General features: G+C 49.6%; 2 protein-coding genes across 2 annotated transcripts; one reads left to right on the top strand and one right to left on the bottom strand.

Annotated features, from left to right (window-relative positions):
* Nucleotides 1-1,389: 1,389 nt before the first annotated feature.
* LOC122366923 (ubiquitin-conjugating enzyme E2 G1-like) lies at nucleotides 1,390-18,824 on the bottom strand. Its single transcript, XM_043339591.1, has 6 exons — nucleotides 18,677-18,824; nucleotides 14,061-14,163; nucleotides 13,338-13,435; nucleotides 12,737-12,915; nucleotides 2,540-2,650; nucleotides 1,390-2,181 (listed from the first exon to the last, which is right to left on the bottom strand). Exons 1-5 carry the CDS (start codon nucleotides 18,720-18,722, stop codon nucleotides 2,573-2,575), a joined length of 504 nt encoding a protein of 167 aa, XP_043195526.1. The 5' UTR covers nucleotides 18,723-18,824; the 3' UTR covers nucleotides 1,390-2,181; nucleotides 2,540-2,572.
* Nucleotides 5,755-9,323, top strand: LOC122366922 (transient receptor potential channel pyrexia-like). The gene has a single exon (XM_043339590.1). It carries the CDS (start codon nucleotides 5,955-5,957, stop codon nucleotides 8,862-8,864), a length of 2,910 nt encoding a protein of 969 aa, XP_043195525.1. The 5' UTR covers nucleotides 5,755-5,954; the 3' UTR covers nucleotides 8,865-9,323.
* Nucleotides 18,825-21,890: the final 3,066 nt, after the last annotated feature.

Genomic DNA, 21,890 nt, shown 5'->3' with positions numbered 1-21,890 from the left:
CACATATTTTGCTATTTGAGGTCACTGATACCAGGTCAGGTCACAGAGGTCAGGTCACTGGGGGGGTCACAATATGAAAGTGTCGTGTGATACATGTTTTATGGTCCATTTTACATGACAAATGAGATTGTGTGGGCCAGGCAGCCTTTTGGGCCAGCTTAGGTCACGTTTTGGTCAAGGTCAGGTCAAGGTCAGGTCAAGGTCAGGTCAAGTCAAGGTCAGGTCAAATTAGGTCAAATTTCAAAGTTGATATTTTTGCATAAAATGGATATCGATTCGATGCAGCTCGTCACGGGGAGTTCAATGGTGGTCTTTGTTTTGCCCTATGTGGTCTAGACTCGCTAAAAATTGGGTTAAAAAATTTAACGTCATCATTTTTGAACAGTTTTTCACTATAACTTGGCCAAAAAACGAGATATCGATCTGAAATTTGGTATGTATATAGAAGAGCACAGGGACTATCACATATATTCCTTTTTTTCGAAATTCGGGATTTTTTTGGATTTTTTAGTTTTTCTAAAAAAACTATTTTTTGAAATTTTGGGGGTCAAAAACCCAAAATTTTGAAAATCCGAGATAGCAGTTTTGTAGAGCCGCTTTTTGTCTACTAGACCATATAAAGAACTTTGAAATTGCTTGGTAACTGTAGATTTGGTGAGCGTTTCAAGATTGCATGTTTTTTTGCTCATTTTTGCTCGAACATGACCTCAGTTTGACCTCAATAACTCCTGACCTAAGGTGACCTAAGACTTGAAATTCGTTTTCTTGCTATTCAAGAAAAACCACAGGGGGGCAAAATTGCCCCCCTCCAACGGGGCGAGGGCTAACCTGACCTGGAAATGCGTTTGGCATAATATCGGGCTCAAATCAAATGTCAAAGTATGCCAACTTTCAGCTTTCTATCGCCGATGCGTCCCAATCAAACAATCGCGAAAAAGACGTTAAGGGGTGACATCAATCCATCCCCCGGCCAGGATGTGTGGATGTGTTAATCTTCGTCTGTATTGTTGTTTTGCCAGCCGCCAACGCACAGGAGGGTCCGTTGGACCCGTCCCTAGCCGTTGGCCCCCGATCAAGCTAGAGCTGCAAGAGCTTCGCGGAAAAGACGAGCGTGTTGCCCGCGACGGAAGGAAGCCGATGCTACCCAATTAAAGGTGCTAGGACAGGAGATAGATGGTGGCACGGTCTTCTCGGGCTTCGTGTGACCCTTTCTTGCCAACTGCCAGCTGGCTCAATAGGAAATTGGAAGGCAAACGATAAGCTGCCTCCAGTCTCGAAGCCTCTGCCACCGAATGAGAAAGGCACAGGCCATCAGTATAACATAATACAAATCAAGAGAGGAAACGGAAGAAACCCAGGCTTTTGTCAATAGCGATTTACAGTAGGAAGAACAAATTCTTACTTTATTCACACCGAAAATAAAATACCCCACTACATACAGGCATGTACACATGCGGCAAGGGTAGGCGAGAGCAATTACCTTCCTCGTAAACCTTTCTATTTATTTCCAAACCAAAACGACCAATAACGAGCTCAAATGCAGAGATTATTTTATGCCACAGATCGCGCCTGATGATTCTGTTCAGCAATCCGAGCCTGCCGGCCACCAGCCCTCCCCAGTCGGCGAAATAAGCACGCAACAAGACACGAACACTCACACCCACACTGAGGTAAGAAGACGACGCCACGCGCTCGGCACTCACCACACCGCACGCTCACTGCCATCTGGCGGCCGAGTCCACAGTTTCGAGTGACGGCTGCCGTCACCAGGCGGCCGGCGAGCCGCGAGAAGACGAGTCGGCTGGCCGGCGCCGGCGGTCGAGACCGCCCGTCGGCCGCCTGCCGGACCGCCCAGCACTGCCCCCTCCGTCGGTCCGTCCCCGCACTCCGTCCCAGCTGTCCCACTCACCGCTCCCGGCTGTCCCGTCCCTGACCCTCCGCCGTGGCTCCGGTCGTGCGCCGTGCCGTCCCCTCCGTCCGCCGTCCGTCTCCGTCCGCGCCGTCCTCCGCCCTGCGTCCGTACGTCGGTCCGTAGTCCGTCGGTTCGTCGGTCGTCGGCACGGTCCTCCTGCCGCCGTCGCGCGCCGGGCCCCGACTACTAGCCAGCGACCAGGGGCGAGCGGCGGCCGGTCCGCCCGGCCCCGGCGATCGTCCTATCACAGCGCAGTTCCACGGGGCCGCCTGCAACACGTTCAACGACATCAAACACGGGACCATCCTCCGAGCTGCTTCATTTCCGGCCAACGCAGCACGCATGTTCCACAGCCGATTTAACACTCAGCGGAGCCGTGAAAAAGAAACCACGCGATAAATCTAACGGGAGGTTCACCAACCCGGAATCACATTGGGGTACCTACCAGCGTGTTCGCGATCAAAGGAGACTAAAAATTTCAGCACCGTTGCTAATTCACCGGTCGTCATGTTTCCGTGCGTTGACACATGGTTGACGGTACAATATACAGGGGTCGGACGGGGCCGGGATCGGCGCACGGGACCCGCCTGCCGCCACCGCCGGCTGGCCGGCTGGGAGGACACGCACCAGTGCAGCAGGTCCTCGGGCCGGCAACACCACTCAGCACTCCTCTTGACTCCGCCGCACGCAGCGCGCCACCTTCTTCTTAAAATTGGGAAAGTCCTCGCGCCACTCTTTCTGCAACGGAACAAAGAAATGTCGGTTAGTATCAGATCACAATCCCTCAAAACCAGGCCGCAGGTCAATCAATACTATTCCACAGGTTTGATAACTGCCCACAGTCCGTCAATATCAGTCCGGCAAACAACACAGGTCCCTTGATCCACAGCGTCTATCATAAAGGACTTCCAAGCTCGACTGGTGCTCGGCTTGGTCAGAATTCACATATAGGTTGACTTTACCGAGTGCCTATCGAGTCAGAGTAAACGCAGAGGGGACGCGACCGTCAAAATATCCGTTCTGAGACGACGACACGCAGTGGGAAACCTAACCAAACTTCTTCCGGTAGCATAGCGAACTACGATTGTGACCCTGAGGCTAACACTTTAGCACGAACAAGAAAGGTCTTTCGTCTTATACCTGTCTAGTACCTAAAAATACAAATAAAACTTCGTTCGCAAAAGCATCCACCGATACCTGGCATAAATTATCTCGAAAGAACTTGGTTTGCGCCTCGTCTCTAACAGCTTATTGTCTATCTAATTAATCATAAAAGTTAATCGTCATGGGTCAGTAGGTCAGGAGCGAACAGCTGCGAGTTACAGTTGCCCGCCCTGATCCGTTAAAAACTGGCTACTCCAGCTATGAAGTCACACTGGTGACCTGAATAGATCCTGTTTATCAAAAGCATGACCGCCAGACAGCACTACGTGCATGATACTGAGAATTTGGTTAAAGAAATTCATGCGATGTTGCATTGGAAGAGAATTACGTAGGGGAGAGTGGGGTTATTTGGCCGCTTTTTTAGAAAACGATGTAACTAAAAAATGACAACACATTTCTGCATTTTCTCAACGCTGACAGGTGTGGCATACATTTTACTTTACTGGACAGTAAACTTGAAATGATATAGTAACTACTTATATTGAAATTGTGACGTATTACAAAGGCCTGCAAAGCGGCCAAATTGCCCCACTAGCAGTGTTATTTGGCCGGGGGTGTGGGGCAATTTGGCCGGTGTTAGTTTGAGGCCATGATTTTTGTTATAGGCGAGTCAGCTTCACATTCAGCAATGACGCGTGTCTTACGACGCATTTGAAGCATTTTGGAGGTTGACTCAGCCGTCACAGGGGTCGAAAATAGTCAAAATAGCGGCTCTAGATGCGACGACAGTTTTTTATGCATAACTTTTGAAGTAATCAAGCTAGGCCAAAACTAAAAGTACCATCGTAATTCTCTCGTCATTCCGCATCGAAACATGTATGGGTTGACCTCGAGAGGTCAAGGTCAAAGGTTGGCTTCAGGTCACGTTACCTCAGGTCGCTTGACCTCAAGGTTACGTGAGTCATCATGTCATCATGTATATCATGTATATCATTCGATGCGCCTTGACGAGCTGAACACAATGAGACCATTTGCGCGGCTGTATCTTTTTTCTGTAAGTATTTATTAGCAAAAAAAGCGTTAGGTAACCGTTGATGACGTCACATGCCCTTACAGCTGTCCAATAGGAAATATGGCATCAAGGTAGTCAAAGTTGGTCATGAATTATGTCCTTTATGGTATAATTGACCATGACAACACGGCCGTCCCAGCATAGTGACTCTGAGCGCACCGGCCAAGTTGCCCCGCTAGACCCGGCCAAATAACCCCACATTGTCATTCTGAAAATTTTTGTCTATAAAGTTGTCATGGCTGTACAGAACTAGATGAAATTGTTCTTGGAACCGCTGAACACCCTCAAGAATGGCGCTATAATGTTAGAATTCGTTTACAGCCCAAATACTACATGTTATACAAATTTTTAAACGGAAGTAAATGTTACCATTTTCTAACGAAATTCACGTTTTATTAATTTTGAATAAAACTAAAAGGGGGTAAGTTTTGAAATTTGTCCTCGAGTTAGTTCTGCCGATGACAAATGAATAGAGACCAAAGTTATTTCATTCACTTTTATCAGCTTTCGTGCAGGTGGGGGCGGCCAATTTACACCACCGGCCAAATTACCCCACTCTCCCCTAGAGTTTTAGCGAAACACCTCCGCCATTTTATTTCTACGTTCTCGTTGCGCACAGCATACTGCCGTCGGTCCGACCCCACAGCACCGACAGAAATGGCGGTGTCCGTCCGTCAGCGCCTGGTAAGTTAGTGAGCGGTAAGTACCACAAAACAGACGGTGGGTGGTTCCCCATTTACCGCTTCCCGTGACCCGGCGGCGCCTAACGGTGCGGCCGGCTCGCACAGCGCACTCCTCCACACTCCGGCCCGGCGCTGCGTGTGAGTCGGACTCTGCTCGACCTTGCGCGTCAATCGTCCGCGTGGCCCGGTGAGGTGTTTGTCCAGTCGGGAGGGGCGAGGCGTGCGGGGGAGGCATGCCAAGACGGTCGGTAGTCTCGCCCCCACTGTCAGACGCAAACACCGCCGCGTGACATGGCATCCTGGCGTAACGGTGGATTGTGTTCCGGAGACTTCAGTGTCAATTCTGACGAGTGTGAGAGAGTGACGGTGGCGTTCCATTCAGTGTCCAGTGACGATAAGCAGGTAACTGAAATGACATCCGAGTGTCTGCGGAAGAAGGCGGAGCTGATGGTATCCGGCCGATAGCGGCGGGTGTGACGGGAACAGTGGTGACAGTTCAGAGTGGCGAATGATAGTAACCGGCTCATTGGTTCGGTAACCTGACGGAAGGCCACGGTGGACAAGCGGCACTGGCGGAGAGACGCATGGACGACCGAGACTGAAAAGGGGCGGACAAGGAAGGGAGCAGAGACTGAGCAGGAACGGCCAGAAGAAGCAGGACAGACAAGAGCAGAAAACGAGCAATGAACAGGTCCAAAGACAGCGACCTCGCAGTTCATAAAGCAAAAGGTCTCTACTTATCCTACACAACATTCGAAAAAGCAAAGGTCGGCGTTAAGCCATGCGAATAAGGACGAAAAATGCGAACAACTGATACATGTTAGACAGCTGGGTCTGTCAATGTGGTGCTACGGCCTTGTAACTAGTTGGCATAATATGGCACAGCCCCCGACACAGCCTTACACGTGTGTGCTGCGTCCAACCCACAGACCGATCAGCGTAGTTCCGAGTGTATGAAGTGGTCCGTGCATCAGTGTACCGACAGAAATGGAGAGCAAACGCGACACGATAACGGTTCGATAGACCGGCGCGGCGGCGACTGAGTCAGGCCGGTACGTGTCAATTTGCGCTGGGAGCGCCGATAGCGTGCCATCAGTCGACCGAGGAGGCGCGCAGAGTGACAGTGGAGGCGGCGGACCTGTCTGAGAGTGTGTAGTGTGTTTCGGTTGGTGTCGGAGGAGTCATGCAGCGGGCTCCGGCGCTGCGGCGCACCGCCGGCCGCCGCTGTCGGGACGAGCTGGACAGCGCCGTCGGCGGCGCGCTCAGCCCCCAGGAGCAGCTGTTCCGCGCCTGTATGAGCGGCGACCGGCGGCGGGCGGTGCGCGCGCTGGAGCGCGGCGCCGACCTCAGCGCGCCGCTGATGGCCGTGCCGCTGAAGGGTCGGTGGCGCGGCGTCACGCAGTTCCGACCCAACCTGCTGCTGCACGCTGTCGTGGCCGCCGGCGACGTGGCGCTGACGGCGCTGCTGCTGAGCCGCGGCGCCGACCCGCGCCGCGCCGACCCCGACGGGCGCACGGCGCTGCACGCGCTGGCCGCCGCAGGCCGGCTGGACGCCACCACCACGGGCCGGCTGGCGCGCCTGCTGGTGGCTGCCGGAGCCGATCTGGAGCAGACGGACAGCGCCGGCCGCTCGGCCTGTCACCTAGCCGCCGGCGCCGGCCACGCGGCGGCGCTGGCCGCGCTGGCGCAGCTCGGCGCCGACTGCGGCCGCGCCGACTCGGCCGGCAACAGCCCACTGCACGAGGCCGTCCAGTCGGGCAGCGGACTGACCACGCTGCTGGCGCTGCGGCTCAGTCCGGCCTGCCTGCAGCGCGCCAACAGCGCCGGTCGGCCGCCGCTGGCGCTGGCCGCCGGACCGGACACGGCTCGACCGCTACTGGCCGCCGGCGCCGCGGTGGACGCGGCCACACTGCTGGCGCTGCTGCAGCGCGCGCCGGACGCCGTGCCGGCCGCGCTCGACAGCTGCGTCACCACCAACGACGCGCCGCTCGAGAGTAGCACGCTGGAGGTGAGCGTGACGTTCTCGGCCTTCTGCGGCGGCTCGCCGGCCACCGAGGACCGTCTGCTGGCCGCCGTCGTGGCCAGCCAGCAGTTCCACCTGCTCAAACACGACGCCGTCGAGCCGTTCCTGCACGCCAAGTGGTGTCGCGTGCGTCACCTGTACTACGTCAACCTGGCGCTGTGCGCCGCGCTGACTCTGATGGTCAGTGGCTACTGCTGGGCGCGCCTCGGACGGGCCAGTGACGGAGCGCAAACGGCGCTGGCTGTCGGTGTGGCGCCGCTGGCAGCCATCATGGCCGTTCGGGAGGTTTTCCAGGTGGTGCACGACCCGCACCAGTACGTGCGCAGCTTCGAGAACTGGGTGGAGGTGCTTCTGCTGATGCTCATTGGCGCGCTGCTGGCGGCCCACGGCGGCACCAGCGACCGCTTCCACTGGCTCGAGCACACCGTGGCGTGGACGCTGCCAACCGCCTGGCTAGAACTCACGCTGATGCTGGGCCGGTTCCCCACCTTCGGCGTCTACATCAACATGTTTGTGAGCGCGGCGCGCCGGCTGATGCTGTTCGTGCTGCTGCTGACGCCGCTGGTGATCGGGTTCGCGGTGGGCTTTCACGTGCTGCTGGGCGCGCCGTCGACCGGCCAGGACGATGTCTGGGGTCCGTTCATGACGCTGCCAGTCTCCCACATCACCACGACCATGATGATGGTCGGGGAGTACAACTACGACGACGTCTTCCTGGGCTCGGGGTTCGGCGCCAGCGCCGGGCCGCTGCTGGCGCTCTTCATCGCGCTCATGTCCATCATGGCGGTGAACCTGTTGATCGGTATGACGGTGGCCGACACGCGCGGCGTGTTCCGCGAGGCCAAACTGCAGAGCCTGCGCCACACGGCCGTCCAGGTCCTGCAGGTGGAGACGGTGCTGCGCTCGACGCTGCTGCGCGCCCTGCTGCCCAGCCGGCTGCTGCGCCGTCAGCAGCAGCGTGCCGCCGTGCTGCCGCTGCTGCGCGCGCCGGCCGCCGGCGCCCAGTGCGGGTTCACCGCAGCGCGCGGCGCCGTGACGCTGGACCCGCAGCCAGAGGACGACCTCAGTCCGGCCGTGTTCCGTCCCAACAGCCGGCCGGAGCGGCGCACCGTGTACCTGCGGCCGTCCGGCGGCGGCGCGCTGGTGGCCAGCGGTCTGCAGACGCGCGGCTGGATGCAGCGCGGTCTGCTGACGCTGCTGCGGCGCCGCCAGCAGCAGCCGGCCGACCAGCACCTGGAGCGGCTGCTGGACGCCCTGCTGGCCGAGCTCAGCCGGCCCAGCTCCGTCACCGACGAGGAGCTGCTGGTGCTGACGCGCGCAGCCTGGGCCGAGACGCCCTCCGGCGTCAGTCCGCCAGAGCGGGCCCCCTGGGCTGAGCCGTCCTCCGCTGTCGCAGCGCCGCCCGCGCCGTCTCCGGGCGGTGTCCTCCAAACGGCGAGCTCTAAGACAGATCGGCTGCCGCCAGACCCGCAGCTGCCACACCCAGTGGACGGTGGAACAGCCGGAGAAGGCAGAGGACAGGAGAGGCCAGCACCGGACTCGGCGCACGCAGTGGACGGTGGAGCAGCCAGAGAAGGCAGAGGACAGGCTAGTTCAACACCGGAGCCGGCGCACGCAGTGGACGGAAAAACGAAAGCTGGTAAGGGACAGGCAAAGCCGGTGCCGAACCCACCTGAGTCGGACAGGGCAACCGCCAGCAAACACCCAGCACAAGACAGTCGGATATCCAGCACACAGCCTCGCCCACCAACCGACACACCACGCGTCCGGAAAACAGGGGACCGCCTCGGTGCCAGCCCTGACGCTGCGGCCGTGGCGGGGACGGGGACGGGTCCGCCCCGCCGGCCGGGTCGGGCCGAGCGCCGCCGAGAGCGCTGGCGGAAGGAGGCTCTGGCGCAGCGGGACGCCACCGTCGCGCTCTGTCAGAAACTGAACACGGTGCTGGTCAGTGTGGGCGACCTGTCCAGGAAGGTCACTACCCTGCAGCGCCGGCTGGCTGTCGGTGACGCGCTGACCCAGACGGCCGCCCGGAACAGCTCCGTTCAGCGGCCGGCTCCTGGCGTCCGTTAGTGTTAGCCGCACGGTGGTAATGGACTGAACGTTGAATATTGGTGGTAGGAGGTGGACCGGATAGCTGCTGCCTCCCATGGAGGTATGTTCAACACTGCGATGGACGGCGATGAATGCGCTCACCAAAGAACAGAAATATCAGCTGGACAGCTCCACAATTAATCGCAGCTGAGTTCAGTATAAAGATGAGGAACTAAGACACAGTGTATGGCCTTTGGTCAGAATTGTGTGAGGTATTGGTGACTGTCCAAAACTGCGTGTCGACCAGATGTGCCCGGCCGGAAATGAACTGCAGTTTTGTAAATGTGATATTTTTGTATAATTGAATTAAGACATTGAATTTGACAATGTCCTAGTATGTCACCGGTTAAATATAAATTTTGATGTTTGTGTACGTCGATTGATACATAGAATCAAGAATGTGCCTGAAAGATACCTTTGCAGTAGAAAACTAGACTGTTTAACCCGCGCCCGGCTGGGGGTCCTGGATTTCCACGCCCTGCTGGGGGGGGGGGGGTGTTTGAACACCCCCCTTGTAACTCGGCTCCTGGGCCACGTAGCGATACGCGGAAGGCGGCGTTCGAAAGAGCGTCAAAAATAATGACGGAATCACTTTGGTCAATTTTTTGGTCAGGTCAAAGGTCAGGTCACCAGAGGTCATTGAAGGCAAAATTTCGCCGATTTCCAGGTCGAATGTCGAAAATTTCCAAGAAGCCAACGCATAACTCGAGAACCAATAGAGCTACAGCGCCGCGGAAAAGCGCATTCGATAGCCCTATTAAAGCCCTTTCTGAGTAATTCTCTCAGATTTGACCTAACGTCAACGGTTTTGCCTACAGGGGGCAAAAACTGCAAAAATAGCCGATTTTTTCGGAAACAGTTTTTCTGCAATAACTTTTGACCTAAGCCTTGTACGAGCTTACTTTTACCGGCATTGTGTTCCTCTTGTCAAGACGCATCGAATGAACTATAACTTGACCTTGAAAGGTCAACTTGAAAATTTGACCTCAGGTCAAGGTCATGACCTGACCGGAAAGGGTCATGTTGCATATCAGTCGATCCGTATCGTCGAGCTGAACACATCTAGAGCGTTTTCATCGCTCTAGCATGCCTCTATCAAAAGTTATTTGCGAAAAACTGTTAGACATCATTCGTGACCTAAGATGACCTCAGGGCATAAACAAGGGTCACGGACACCAGTTTCATGTTCAGTGTGTCTAAACCACTTGTAATTCGGTGTTTGGGAGTGTTTATAATGTCTTTTGTCCAAAAGAGGCGCATTTCAATTTTCTCCCATTGACTTATAATGGGGAGGTCGCAAAATTGACCTGACCTTAGGTCATCGATATCAAAATTCTGAGATATACATTTTGTACATGCTATTGCTCTTAGCAATCGCTGAAAGTTTCAAAGCGATCGGTCACTCGGTGTAGCTATGACAGACATTGAAACTTTTTATGAGGTGAGGTCACTTCAAATGACCTGGTGACCTGACCTTGAATGACCTTGGTCTGAAATTTTCACAACATGTGTAGAATTGATTTATGATAAGGTGTACCAAAAACGGCGGCGCTCCGCGCCGCCGTTTTTGAGATATTCGCGAAAAACCACAAGCGGGGGTGTTCAAACACCCCCCCCCCCCCCCAGCAAGGCGCGGGTTAATGACTGAAAATATACAATTGCCACTTGCTGATCAGTCAACAAACATCTTTTAATGACCAAACCGATAACTTTTTCGGGCTGAGTATGTCTTTACAAAATTGTTGCGTGCAAGTGTTGGAGACTTTCCCTGGTGTCATGTGATCTCATTGGTACCGTATGGGACAGTGGGCTCAGTTTTTATTACATATTCAACAGTAGCCCACTACTTTATCCGTCTGCAAGCGTTTATAACAATGATCGTCCCTCCAAAGGTTGCAGCTAATGAAGAGTGTGTGAACTTTAAGAGTAAAACATTGCCCTTTTTGTATTTACATTTTGTTTTACATTCCCCTTTACACAAGTGTGAGCTTTTCAATAACAAAATCGTCTATCAATGCTTCGGCTCGCTGTTAGTTTGGAATCTGACCTGCAGGCGGCGCTGCGGTCGTCTGACCGCCCGTGGACGACCCGTAACAGTATGAGGCCCACCCACATCCCGGCCCTCATGGAAGCGTAACACGAATCAGAGGGTAAAGCTGGCCGTCCGTTGGTTAAACGCGCATTCAGCGCGCAATCGTTATGAGCCTAGCACGCGCTGAAAAGTTGAACTACCTATTTCAATTCGTAAGCGCGTGATTCGGCGCCGAACGGCCGCCGAATCATCAGCTGACTGCGCTTTGCCGCGCATTCAGCGCTGAAACTGCAGCCGACGTGCAGTCCACAGATTCCAATGTAAAATTCAGCGCGTAATAGTGCGTGCCTAACCTGTGGACGACGAGCTTAACCCGCGCCCTGGTGGGGTCTGTTTATAACGCGACCTGGTGGGGGGGGCTATTTTTGTGCCCCCCCCCCCCCCTCCTATCTCCGAAACTACTGGACGGATCCGCAAAATTCAAACGGCGTTCGAAAGGCCTGTCAAATTTGTCGAGGGAAACCAAATTTCATTGACCTCGGGGTCACCGATGACGTCACAGGTCAGGTCAAAGATAAATGTTTCACCGTTCACGGGTCTACTAGGGAATGCGCTATAACACCGAGGAAAACGCACTTTGTCGAGAATCAGCGATAGGGCGTCAGTTGCCTAGTAGATATGTTGCTATTAGAGGTCACTGACAATACCAGGTCAGGTCACAGGTCAGGTCACCAAGGGTCACAGGTCAGGTCACATGAACCTAACTTTACTAAGGTTGTGTGATGCATGTTTTATGGCCAATTTTTCATTTCCAACTCAATGGTGTTGGTTATAAGACTATCAGGTACGGCTTAGGTCACTTTCTGGTGAAGGTCAGGTCAAGGTCAGGTCAAGGTCAGGCCAAAAAAGGTCAAAATTTAAAGTTGATAGTTTTGCATAAAATGGGTATTGATTCGATGCAGCTCGTCACGGGGAGTCTAATAATGGTCTTTGTTTTGCGCTACGGGGTCTAGAATTGCTAAAAATTGAGTTTGAAAATTTGACGTCATCTATTTTGAACAGTTTTTTCGCTATAACTTCGCCAAAAAAAGAGGTATCAATCTAAAATTTGGTATGTTGATGGTAGGCGAGATGGACTATCACATATATTCCGGTTTTTGCGAAATTCAAAAAACTTTTTGGATTTTTCGACTGTAATATCCAAAAAATCTATTTTTTATTTTTGGGGGTCAAAATCCAAAAATTTCAAAAATCCGAGATAGCAGTTTTGTAGCCCTTTCAATTCTACAGCTTTTATGTTCTTATCATTTTTCTGTATTTGCAAAGCCATAGGCCTGACAGCTCTTCCCGCGAAACCCTTTTTTGGGTCGAAAACGGCAGAACATGACGTCACTCTGACGTCATTTCCGGCCAACCTATCATAGCTTTTGGAAAAATTTTTGGTCACAATGTGTAAAATTGATGTCCGGGAGGGTACTGAAAGTTTGGTGACGATCGGCACAGCGGTTCTGGAGATATATCGAAAAGTCTGGAGGGGGGGGGGGCAAAAAATAGCCCCCCCCACCAGGTCGCGGGTTAACGCACTCCAGGGCGGCAGCCATTGCCCCCCCCCCTCACCCCTCCCATCCCTGATGGCCCACCCGCACCCCCCGGCCCTTGTAACACGGCGGCGTCCGTTATCCCTCCCTTACCCCTCCCATACTCCCCTGATGGCCCACCCGCACCCCACGGCCCCTGTAACACGGCGACGTCCCTTACCCCTCCCTTACCCCTCCCATACTCCCCCGATGCCCCCCCCCCCGGCCCCTGTAACACTCACGGCGGCGTCCACATTGGCCGGGCTCTCGTCGTTGGGGTCGGCCAGCATTGAGATGACGGAGATGAGGATGGTCTCCACTGTGTGCACGGGCAGCCACCGCTCCGAGGCCTTCTCGTAGCCGTACGTGTCGTCGCCGGGCTCGTGCAGGATCGAGATGCATACGTCACCGTTCTTCTCGACTGAGGAAAACGACGGAGATTCCGTTACAGCTTTTATATGCTAACAATTCAATTTATATTGGTGCGACGTTATTTCGGTTACCATAGGCATCGTTGCTTGTTCAGCGTAGCAAAAAGACCTAAAAATGCTGAGGGTACTCAGAAAACGGACATAATTTTGTAGCAAATCACTTTGGGATATCATTCCTAATGAGTCGATTGTTTGCGTTACGTTTTACCGCAAGGTGCCGGTGTGCTCTATACTAGGCTTTTGTACTGGGTCCTATCCTATACGAAAACCTTGCAGAAGTTTTATTTTGCGAAATAGCGTTCACTGTCATGGTCTCTGGCATGAGGAACTCATATCTCATGTCTCACAACATGTCGTATTTGTAACAAGACAAGCCGGTCACCCTAGTTACTCTAGCTAGTTAGGCACTTACTATTCGGATGCCAGACTTCGGTGATGAACTTCATCTTAGGTGGACGGTGGGGGTACTCCTTGGGGAAGTACAGGTGCGCCTTGAAGAAGCCTCCCTCACTGAAAAAGGTGGTATGCAACACATCAGTAAAAACGTCACCAGCAGCCACCACCGAATTTTTGCTGGGAAATTTCATAATTACCATAGGTCACGTAATACACATGTATATAGTGTTAGATGACCACACCAAAGTAACATAAACGATTGTCACGCTCCTGAAGACGACAGTGGGGCAATCAAAGGTATTTAAAATGTCATGTCATACAAATGCCAAGTTTCGGGAGCCCGCCGGATTGCGGGGGTAACCTGCGCCCCCATTTCATACACATCGTGAATTGTTTTCGGTGGCACTGACAGCGTATGACGGCACCTTTGTGAACCTTATGAAAAGCGATGAATCCGTGGCAGATTTCGGCGATGAATACTTGCTGGAGAGAGCATGGTCCGAGAGATCCCTGATCAGCCTGTCGTAAGTGCCCTTTATGTATATGATGTGCTGATATTGAATAAACAGTAAACTTAAAAAAGACAGCGTATGACGAGCCTGAATACGAGCAAACAGTCTTCACGAAATCGAACAATACAAGAAGAACGAGCTTCAGGTCCACAATCTTTTGTGACACTATCATGCTTGTGCTCCATACAACCACTAATACTTTACACCCTGATGCTGGTGCTACTTACAACAGTGTATCCGGGGGGCCGATGATCAGCACTTCCCATTTGAAGATGTCATTGTCGTCGATGAGGCCAGCTGAGAACCCATCCACGGGGTTTTTGTTCAGTTCTGAAACAAGTATACATTGTTAGTGGTTGTTACCAGTTACCTACCACACTCCCAGCAAGACACAGCCTGGTTGAACGAGGTGCTCTAGGAACAATGCATGCATCAGTGAAACAGACAACAGGCTTGTTTAAAGTGACCATCCCACCTTAACCCTATTCCTGGCGGGGGGGGGCTCAGGAGCCCCCCCCCCCTGAGGTTTTTTGGTTATTTCTCCCAAACGCGTTGAGCTAGGAAGCTCAAATTTTCTGACTTTTCCTAAAAGGCTTCTACGCAACATGTCTGAAAATTTTGAGTTGATCTGACCTCAGGTCAGGTCACCAGAGGCGGTTTGGTGACCCTACCTCAGAAAAGTTTGCAATCACGCCAGAGCTAGTTTTTGACCGATCAATTTCTTCTCTTCAGGGTTTAGTTAGGGTACCAGTATGTGCAATTTGTATATCTCGGAATTTTGATATCGGTGACCTAAGGTCAGGTCAATTTCGCGACCTCCCCATTATAAGTCAATGGGGGAAAAATCAACTCCCTGTTTTTACCACTAAAACGGGTCGGAATGGCCCCATATACCATACATGACTTCATATACGATCAACCTTCACTACCTTGAGGTCTGTTTTGCTGTTGGGCAGTTGTGAGGTCATGTGACGTCATCAAAGGTCACCAAAGGTTTTTGGCCAATAACTCCGTACAGGAACAAGATACAGACGCGTGGATGGTCTCATTGTGTTCAGCTCGTCAAGACGCATCGAATGATATACATGATGACCTCGAGGTCACGTGACCTGAGGTCAACCTTTGACCTTGACCTTTCGAGGTCAACATATATATCATTCGATGCGGATTGACGAGAGGATCACGATGATGCCCTTAGTTTGTTCCTATCTTGACTAATTCGAAAGTTATTCGAGAAAAACTCTCTCCATATCTAGCGCCGCCATTTTGACTTTTTCGACCCCTGTGACGTCATCTTTGACCTGACCTGAAAATGACCTTAGTAAAAATTGTAGATCTTGGCCGTGCGTATCCGATGCCGTTTACCGCTTGTCGCTATCTTGCTTCGTTCTCGAGATCTCAGGGGGGGCCGAATCGGCCCCCCCCCCCCGCCAGTTTCTTGTCCCGGCGGAGCCCGCCAGGAATAGGGTTAACATTAGTTTTGAGTTGAGATAGCCAAATTGGTGGCCATGGCCTGCAAATACCGGTTTGGGCACTCACAACATCGAAAAATGCTTTAATTCGGAGATATGGAATTTCAAACTTGCAGTTTTCGGATTCTAAGGGGCTAATGCATTGAGATGCCCCCTTAGAATTTGTGACGTCAGCGGTGATCTAACGATTTTAAAACCTTATACTAACATCTTTGTGAAGCAGTGGTGGTATATATGCTATTTGCGCGTAACATATGCCGCGAACGCCGCACTTCCAAAATGAAGTCGCTAGGAACAGCGGAGATCCCAAAAAAGTAAACAAAAGTAAAAGTATAATATCTTGAAAACCGGTGAATATTTTTCGGTAAAATTTGGTAGATATTCGTTTTTGCTCTTTCTGAATCGAGCGACATCACTTTCATGCCAATTCATTAACTTTTTTGGAGGTGGGAGGGTCCCTTTAATTCTTGCTATTAACTCTCCCCAGACCTATCGGTTTTCTACAAAGCCCCTGCCGAGGGGGAGTACGACCCCCTTTCTCTGCTTCGCCCCTAATTTAGCAGGAGTCTCGGCGAAAAACGCGTATGCGTTTATTGAAGAAAAAACGCAGCTACTATTGATACCCAAATTTAAGGCCTCAGGTCCGCTGGTTATCAGCTCTGGATCTGGTCAGAAGAAGGGATACAGTGTTTTTTAAATGATTTTATCAAACATGATCGAAGAGCCACGGTTTTGGCAGCATCGCACTCATCAAATCCAGATCCGTCGAACGATATACTTGCTGCCTTAGGAAAACGTGTCAACGTGATTGCCCACCAGAGGTCAAGGTCATATTAAGACCAGCAAGAGGTCAGTTTATAATAGAAAAAAGTCGCCGGCCGCGGTCACCTTTATTCCTAATAGTCACCCACTAGTTTTGCCAAACAGCGGGAAAAACACTGAATTTAAAAAAAGCATTTAGGCCGGATAAATATTTGTTGACATCAGCAGCAATTTTCGCGTCACTGGCAACACTCCTCGGCGATTTCACACTAAAAATTCCCATATCTGGCAATTTTTCTGTTCGAAAATTAGCCTCTGGTAATGAACTTTGTCCAGGAAGATCATAACGATAAGTATTCGATTCGGCAGTTCATCCTGAGTTCATTGTTGCCTTTTCCACTCTCTGACTCAATTTGACCGGGGTTATGGACGAAAAACTCCACTGAACCTCAATCGAACTTATTGCAAGGTCACGATCGCAACTCGCAAGGTCTATAATGCAATCAGTAAAACTCTTGACTAGAACATTGATTCAAGATTAACAATTGTTGAGATAGATAAGGCCACTTCCGGCGCTACATAAGCATTTCCTGCATTTCCTCCACTAGGTCCAATGACTTATAATGGGCAGCTGAAATCATGTTAACAATCTGACCTCAGGTGACCCTCATTGAAAAATAAATAATGATACTTTTTAAGGACTCTGGAGCTAGCCATTTCCTGAATTTTTCATTTAACTGTAAAAATCTAGGACTGAACTGAATAAATTTTCAGTTTGCAGCATTTTGGATTGAACAAAGATAAGTTCAGTGACCTGACCTAAAAAGGCAGTTGATTTTAAAATACCAGCTTGAATGCTAAAGGCCTGATATGCTATAGGTCAGCTCTATACTGTTCCTATTATGTTTCAAGATTTCAACCCATAGTGAAAAATCACCATAGAAATGCCCTCTTGGCCAGGGATGGTTGAATCTGGTTAGTACTTAAAGCTAGCTGTTTAAAGGCGATTTTGTTCTCTGTTAAATCCAGTTAAAAGCAGCCAAATTTTGTCCCTTATTATTCTGGTTAGTAGCAGCTATACTATAGCCATATTCTATGCTGTAAAATAAGGCTGATAGCAGTCATTCTACAGTCAGATTTTATCCTTGTTTGATACTGAAACAAGACTTCTCAAACACTGGACTCATGCCACTATACAGAATTTAAAGTAAAAATGATTGTCATATAAGCAAGTGAAAATCACACATTTCCAGGGAACTGGATGCAGCTGTAACCAGAGCCCTACAACATACAATGATGCACACTGTGTTGGGACAGCCCACTATCGCTCCCTAGATGCAGTCCAAAACATCAGAATCCCCAGTATGCACCAGCCAGCAGGCGAAGACCACCCACTTAGCTTGGTGATTAGCATTGCAAGAGCTTATGATTCACTCAAGGAACTTCAATTGAAGGGCTCTTATTGAGTCAGGCATGAGTACCAAGTGAGTACTGTTGAAGTAGGTAAAATCCTAGAACTCAATATTTTTATTCCTCTTTGTGGTACACACTGGGCTTCTATAAAAAAACTGCTGTTAAATCAAGTTGACAATGTGACCTAACCTATCTAATGAATTGGTTTTGCATGCTCAAGCTATCAGTAGCAGCTAGACTGAAAAAGAAGGTTTCAGAGGCAAGATTGATGACAATTTTCTTATCAGGCTACAGGCATGAGCAAAAAATGTTGATAAAATCTCAGATAGCTTTGGTGATATCAATTACAAAAATTAGCAATGGTGACCTTCAGCTCACCTGATTACCATCATGAATACCTATAATAGATTCTATCACAAATAAAAAAGTTCAAAAAAAAATTTGTTCTTGCCTGTAAACATTCCTTAAAAAAACATCACTTTTCAGTATGGGTAATACTTTTTTATTATTTGTTAAGCTCTGATATTTAGAAGAAAAGTTCCTTAAAAAAGTCACTTTAAAAGTGACTGATGCATTACCAAAGCATGCAAACAATCAACACCAAATAATATTTGTGGATTAATTACTTTTGCTTTACAAGTACTCACAATGCACCTTACTGCAAGTAATTGATAATCTTTTAACTGAATTTAATATCTTGTATGTTGCTTAGTATTTCTGACATGCACAAAACAAAATAATATTGATAAAAACTGCTGGCTTCAGATTTCTACAATTACATCACACGTAACACTAAAACACACAATAAACTGTGAATGGGAAGGACATTAATGAAAATATTGGAGCAGGGTGCAGTTTCTGAATACAGAAGCACCATTAATGGAGTAATTCATTTTCAATAGTTGATTTTAAGCAATTTTTGACAGACTTGTAGCCAGTATGATACGCAATATTTTCAGTCATAACCAAATCAACATACCAATACTGCTCCTGGAGAAGTATATCAAAGATTTATGAGAGATGTTAAAATTTAGAAGATTTACTGTAAATGAAGACGATTTAATGACTTAAAACCATAATTATCACCAAACAAGATTGAAATACAACATGGGCGGCGAACGTGACGCACAAAGAATCATCATTTATTTTGTAACGAGTGAGCTCTGTAGAAGAACCTCGACTAAAAATATACGTACCAGCCAGCTGCTTACGAAGAAGAAGGGAAGACTGTGACTCTGACATTTAAAATATTAAATGAGGAATTTCTTACGACAGCAAATAACCGCCGCGCCGCCACTGCCCGAAATGCTTTCGGCTTTGTTACGTCTGCGCATGCGCTGCGATCATATGTTCGATCAGCTGGGCGCCGCGCGAGGAAATTGGAACCGGGAATCCTGCCGGGAAATTATCCTGAAATTAAATAGGTTATAACTGGGTTATAACTTATATCATAAGTATGACCTTGATTTAGACAAGTATGTCCCAGGGTATATAGAAGGACGCATGACCACCCCTTTCCATCCGAAATATATTAATAGGGCTTGAATGTTAGATTTTATAATACAATAATTTACTCTTTAAAATGCAGTAATTTACTGTTACAGCACAACGCCATTGGGGTTATGCTTGTAACTTGTAAGACCTCAATAAGCATAGATAATAGATATTAAGACTAAATCAGGCATTGATAGGGCTCGCGGACCCGACCCGGGCCAAGACTTGGCAGTATTGCAACCTGTGGTGACAGCCGACAGAGTGAACAGATCCGACATTTAACCCGCGAAAACCTGGCCATCCATGCAAGCATTCATACTGAATTTGAATAGGGAAGATCAGTACCCATATATGGAACGCTCAACGCACTGGAGCTGAGAATCTTGACTGGGGCATACTTATTGCAAAGAAATTTCGACATCGGTTAGATTTTGGCTACCTAGTTACTCTCCGACTACATTCGAATCGAATCAGCCCGGAACGACGGAACTGTGAACGGAAGACCGATCATTACAACCCGCTAATCAACATCATGGCATGCACTGGCGGTTCCAGGGGAGGCCGCACCCGCAATCGACGACCCCCCCCCCCCCCGCACCCGCAATCGACGAAAATTCAAACGTTTTTTTTTAGAGTAAAAGGAAAACACAGCAACTTATATTGGGAGAAGTTTGTTTTAAACTGTACGAGTTCGTAAAGGAATCGAAATCCGAGGAGTTGTGTGAAATGATGAGTTCAATGTTTTTGGTGATATGCCTCCTGGGTCCGAAACCGCCTTTTTCGATCCGCCAGTGATGCCATGCATCTGTGGATTGAAGCTTGCCGCTTCTGTGATTATATACCGATGGAAGGCTTCAGGCTTGCAGTTGAATGCCACTGGTGCAGCCGCATTCCGTCGTTGTCCAGCCGTCCGTCCAGCCAGGAGCACAAATCTCTCATCCTTACAAATTTAGACCCATTCGGGCAAATTTCCTTAAAATTTGTCATGACCTCTAGATGACCTCAGGTCCACCGATTTTAACAAAAAACCTGTGTTGCATATGATATAGCACTCGATGGCCTTAGCATGTCCTCAAATAGCATGTTTGACTCAAATCGATGAAGAACTCTAGTTTTCATGAACAAAATTGCTCATTTTAAGTGCCATTTTGACAATGTACCGGTTTCTCTGACCTTGTGACCCGACCTGAGGTCACTGGAACTTAACCCGCGCCCTGGTGGGGTCTGTTTATAACGCGACCTGGTGGGGGGGGGGGCTATTTTTTGCCCCCCTTCGTATCTGCGAAACTACTGGACGGATCCGCAAAATTCAAACGGCGTTCGAAAGGCCTGTCAAATTTGTCGAGGGAAACCAAATTTCATTGACCTCGGGGTCACCGATGACGTCACAGGTCAGGTCAAAGATGAAATGTTTCACCGTTCACGGGTCTTCTAGGGAATGCGCTATAACACCGAGGAAAACGCATTTTGTCGAGAATCAGCGATAGGGCGTCAGTTGCCTAGTAGATATGTTGCTATTAGAGGTCACTGATAATACCAGGTCAGGTCACAGGTCAGGTCACCAAGGGTCACAGGTCAGGTCACATGATCCCAACTTTACTAAGGTTGTGTGATGCATGTTTTATGGCCAATTTTTCATTTCCAACTCAATGGTGTTGGTTATAAGACTATCAGGTACGGCTTAGGCCACTTTCTGGTGAAGTTCAGGTCAAGGTCAGGTCAAGGTCATGCCAAAAAAGGTCAAATTTTAAAGTTGATAGTTTTGCGTAAAATGGGTATTGATTCGATGCAGCTCGTCACGGGGAGTCTAATGGTGGTCTTTGTTTTGCTCTACGGGGTCTAGAATTGCTAAAAATTGAGTTTCAAAATTTGACGTCATCAATTTTAAACAGTTTTTTCGCTATAACTTCGCCAAAAAAAGAGGTATCAATCTCGAATTTGGTATGTGGATGGAAGGCGGTAAGGACTATCACATATATTCCGGTTTTTGCGAAATTCAAAAAACTTTTTGGATTTTTCGATTATTATATCCAAAAAAATTACTTTTTGATTTTTGGGGGTCAAAATCCAAAAATTTCAAAAATCCGAGATAGCAGTTTTGTAGCCCTGTTGATTCTACATCTTTTATGTCTTTATCATTTTTCTGTATTTGCAAATCTATAGGCCTGACAGCTCTTCCCGCGAAACCCTTTTTTGGGTCGAAAACGGCAGAACATGACGTCACTCTGACGTCATTTTCGGCCAACCTATCATAGCCTTTGGAAAAAATTTTTGGTCACAATGTGTAAAATTGATGTCCGGGAGGGTACTGAAAGTTTGGTGACGATCGGCGCAGCGGTTCTGGAGATATAGCGAAAAGTCTGGAGGTGGGGCAAAAAATACCCCCCCCCCCCCACCAGGTCGCGGGTTAAAACTCCCAGGTAGTGTGAAACATAAATGCCCCAAGTCGTGTCTGAAATTTGGTAGCGCTAATGTGCCATTGCACTTAAGATTACTTTACATTGCACTCACCGATAGGCGCGGGAATCGGGGGGGGGGGGCAGTGTTGCCCCCCTCTTCTCTGGGGCCGCGGGGGCGGTGCCCCCATAACTTTGAGACGGAACCGCACTTTTTGCTAATGTTTTCTTCTTTTTTTTTGTTACATAAAGCCCAGGGACGAATAGTGGCTTAAAACCGGTGAGAGAACTATATTAGGGGGTCCTACCCTAGGTTGATCTCTATTATGGTGTGCTCCCCCCCCCCCCCAGTCTGAAAGTAGTTCCCGCGCCCCTGGCACTGACGCTATCAATGATAAACTCTATCATTTAATTGCCCAATAAACTAGCTCAAATTTACTCTGATCTTGTACCGGTTTTTGTGACCTGGTGACCTGACCTGAAAGACTGAACCTGAAATTTTCAGGATAGGTGCCAAAAG

This window comes from Amphibalanus amphitrite, unplaced genomic scaffold (genome assembly GCF_019059575.1).
Source record: "Amphibalanus amphitrite isolate SeventyFive unplaced genomic scaffold, NRLGWU_Aamphi_draft 000839F_arrow, whole genome shotgun sequence".
NCBI classification, from domain to species: Eukaryota; Metazoa; Arthropoda; class Thecostraca; order Balanomorpha; family Balanidae; genus Amphibalanus; species Amphibalanus amphitrite.
This window is presented reverse-complemented; position numbering and strand designations above follow the sequence as displayed.

Coding starts and splice junctions, on each gene's coding strand:
- LOC122366922 (XM_043339590.1), top strand. CDS start 5,955: ATGCAGCGGGCTCCGGCGCTGCGGCGCACCGCCGGCCGCCGCTGTCGG.
- LOC122366923 (XM_043339591.1), bottom strand. CDS start 18,722: ATGTCAGAGTCACAGTCTTCCCTTCTTCTTCGTAAGCAGCTGGCTG. Junction 13,436..14,060: donor GGCCCCCCGGATACACTGTT/GTAAGTAGCACC, acceptor CACCTTTTTCAG/TGAGGGAGGCTTCTTCAAGG. Junction 12,916..13,337: donor CGAAGTCTGGCATCCGAATA/GTAAGTGCCTAA, acceptor CGTTTTCCTCAG/TCGAGAAGAACGGTGACGTA.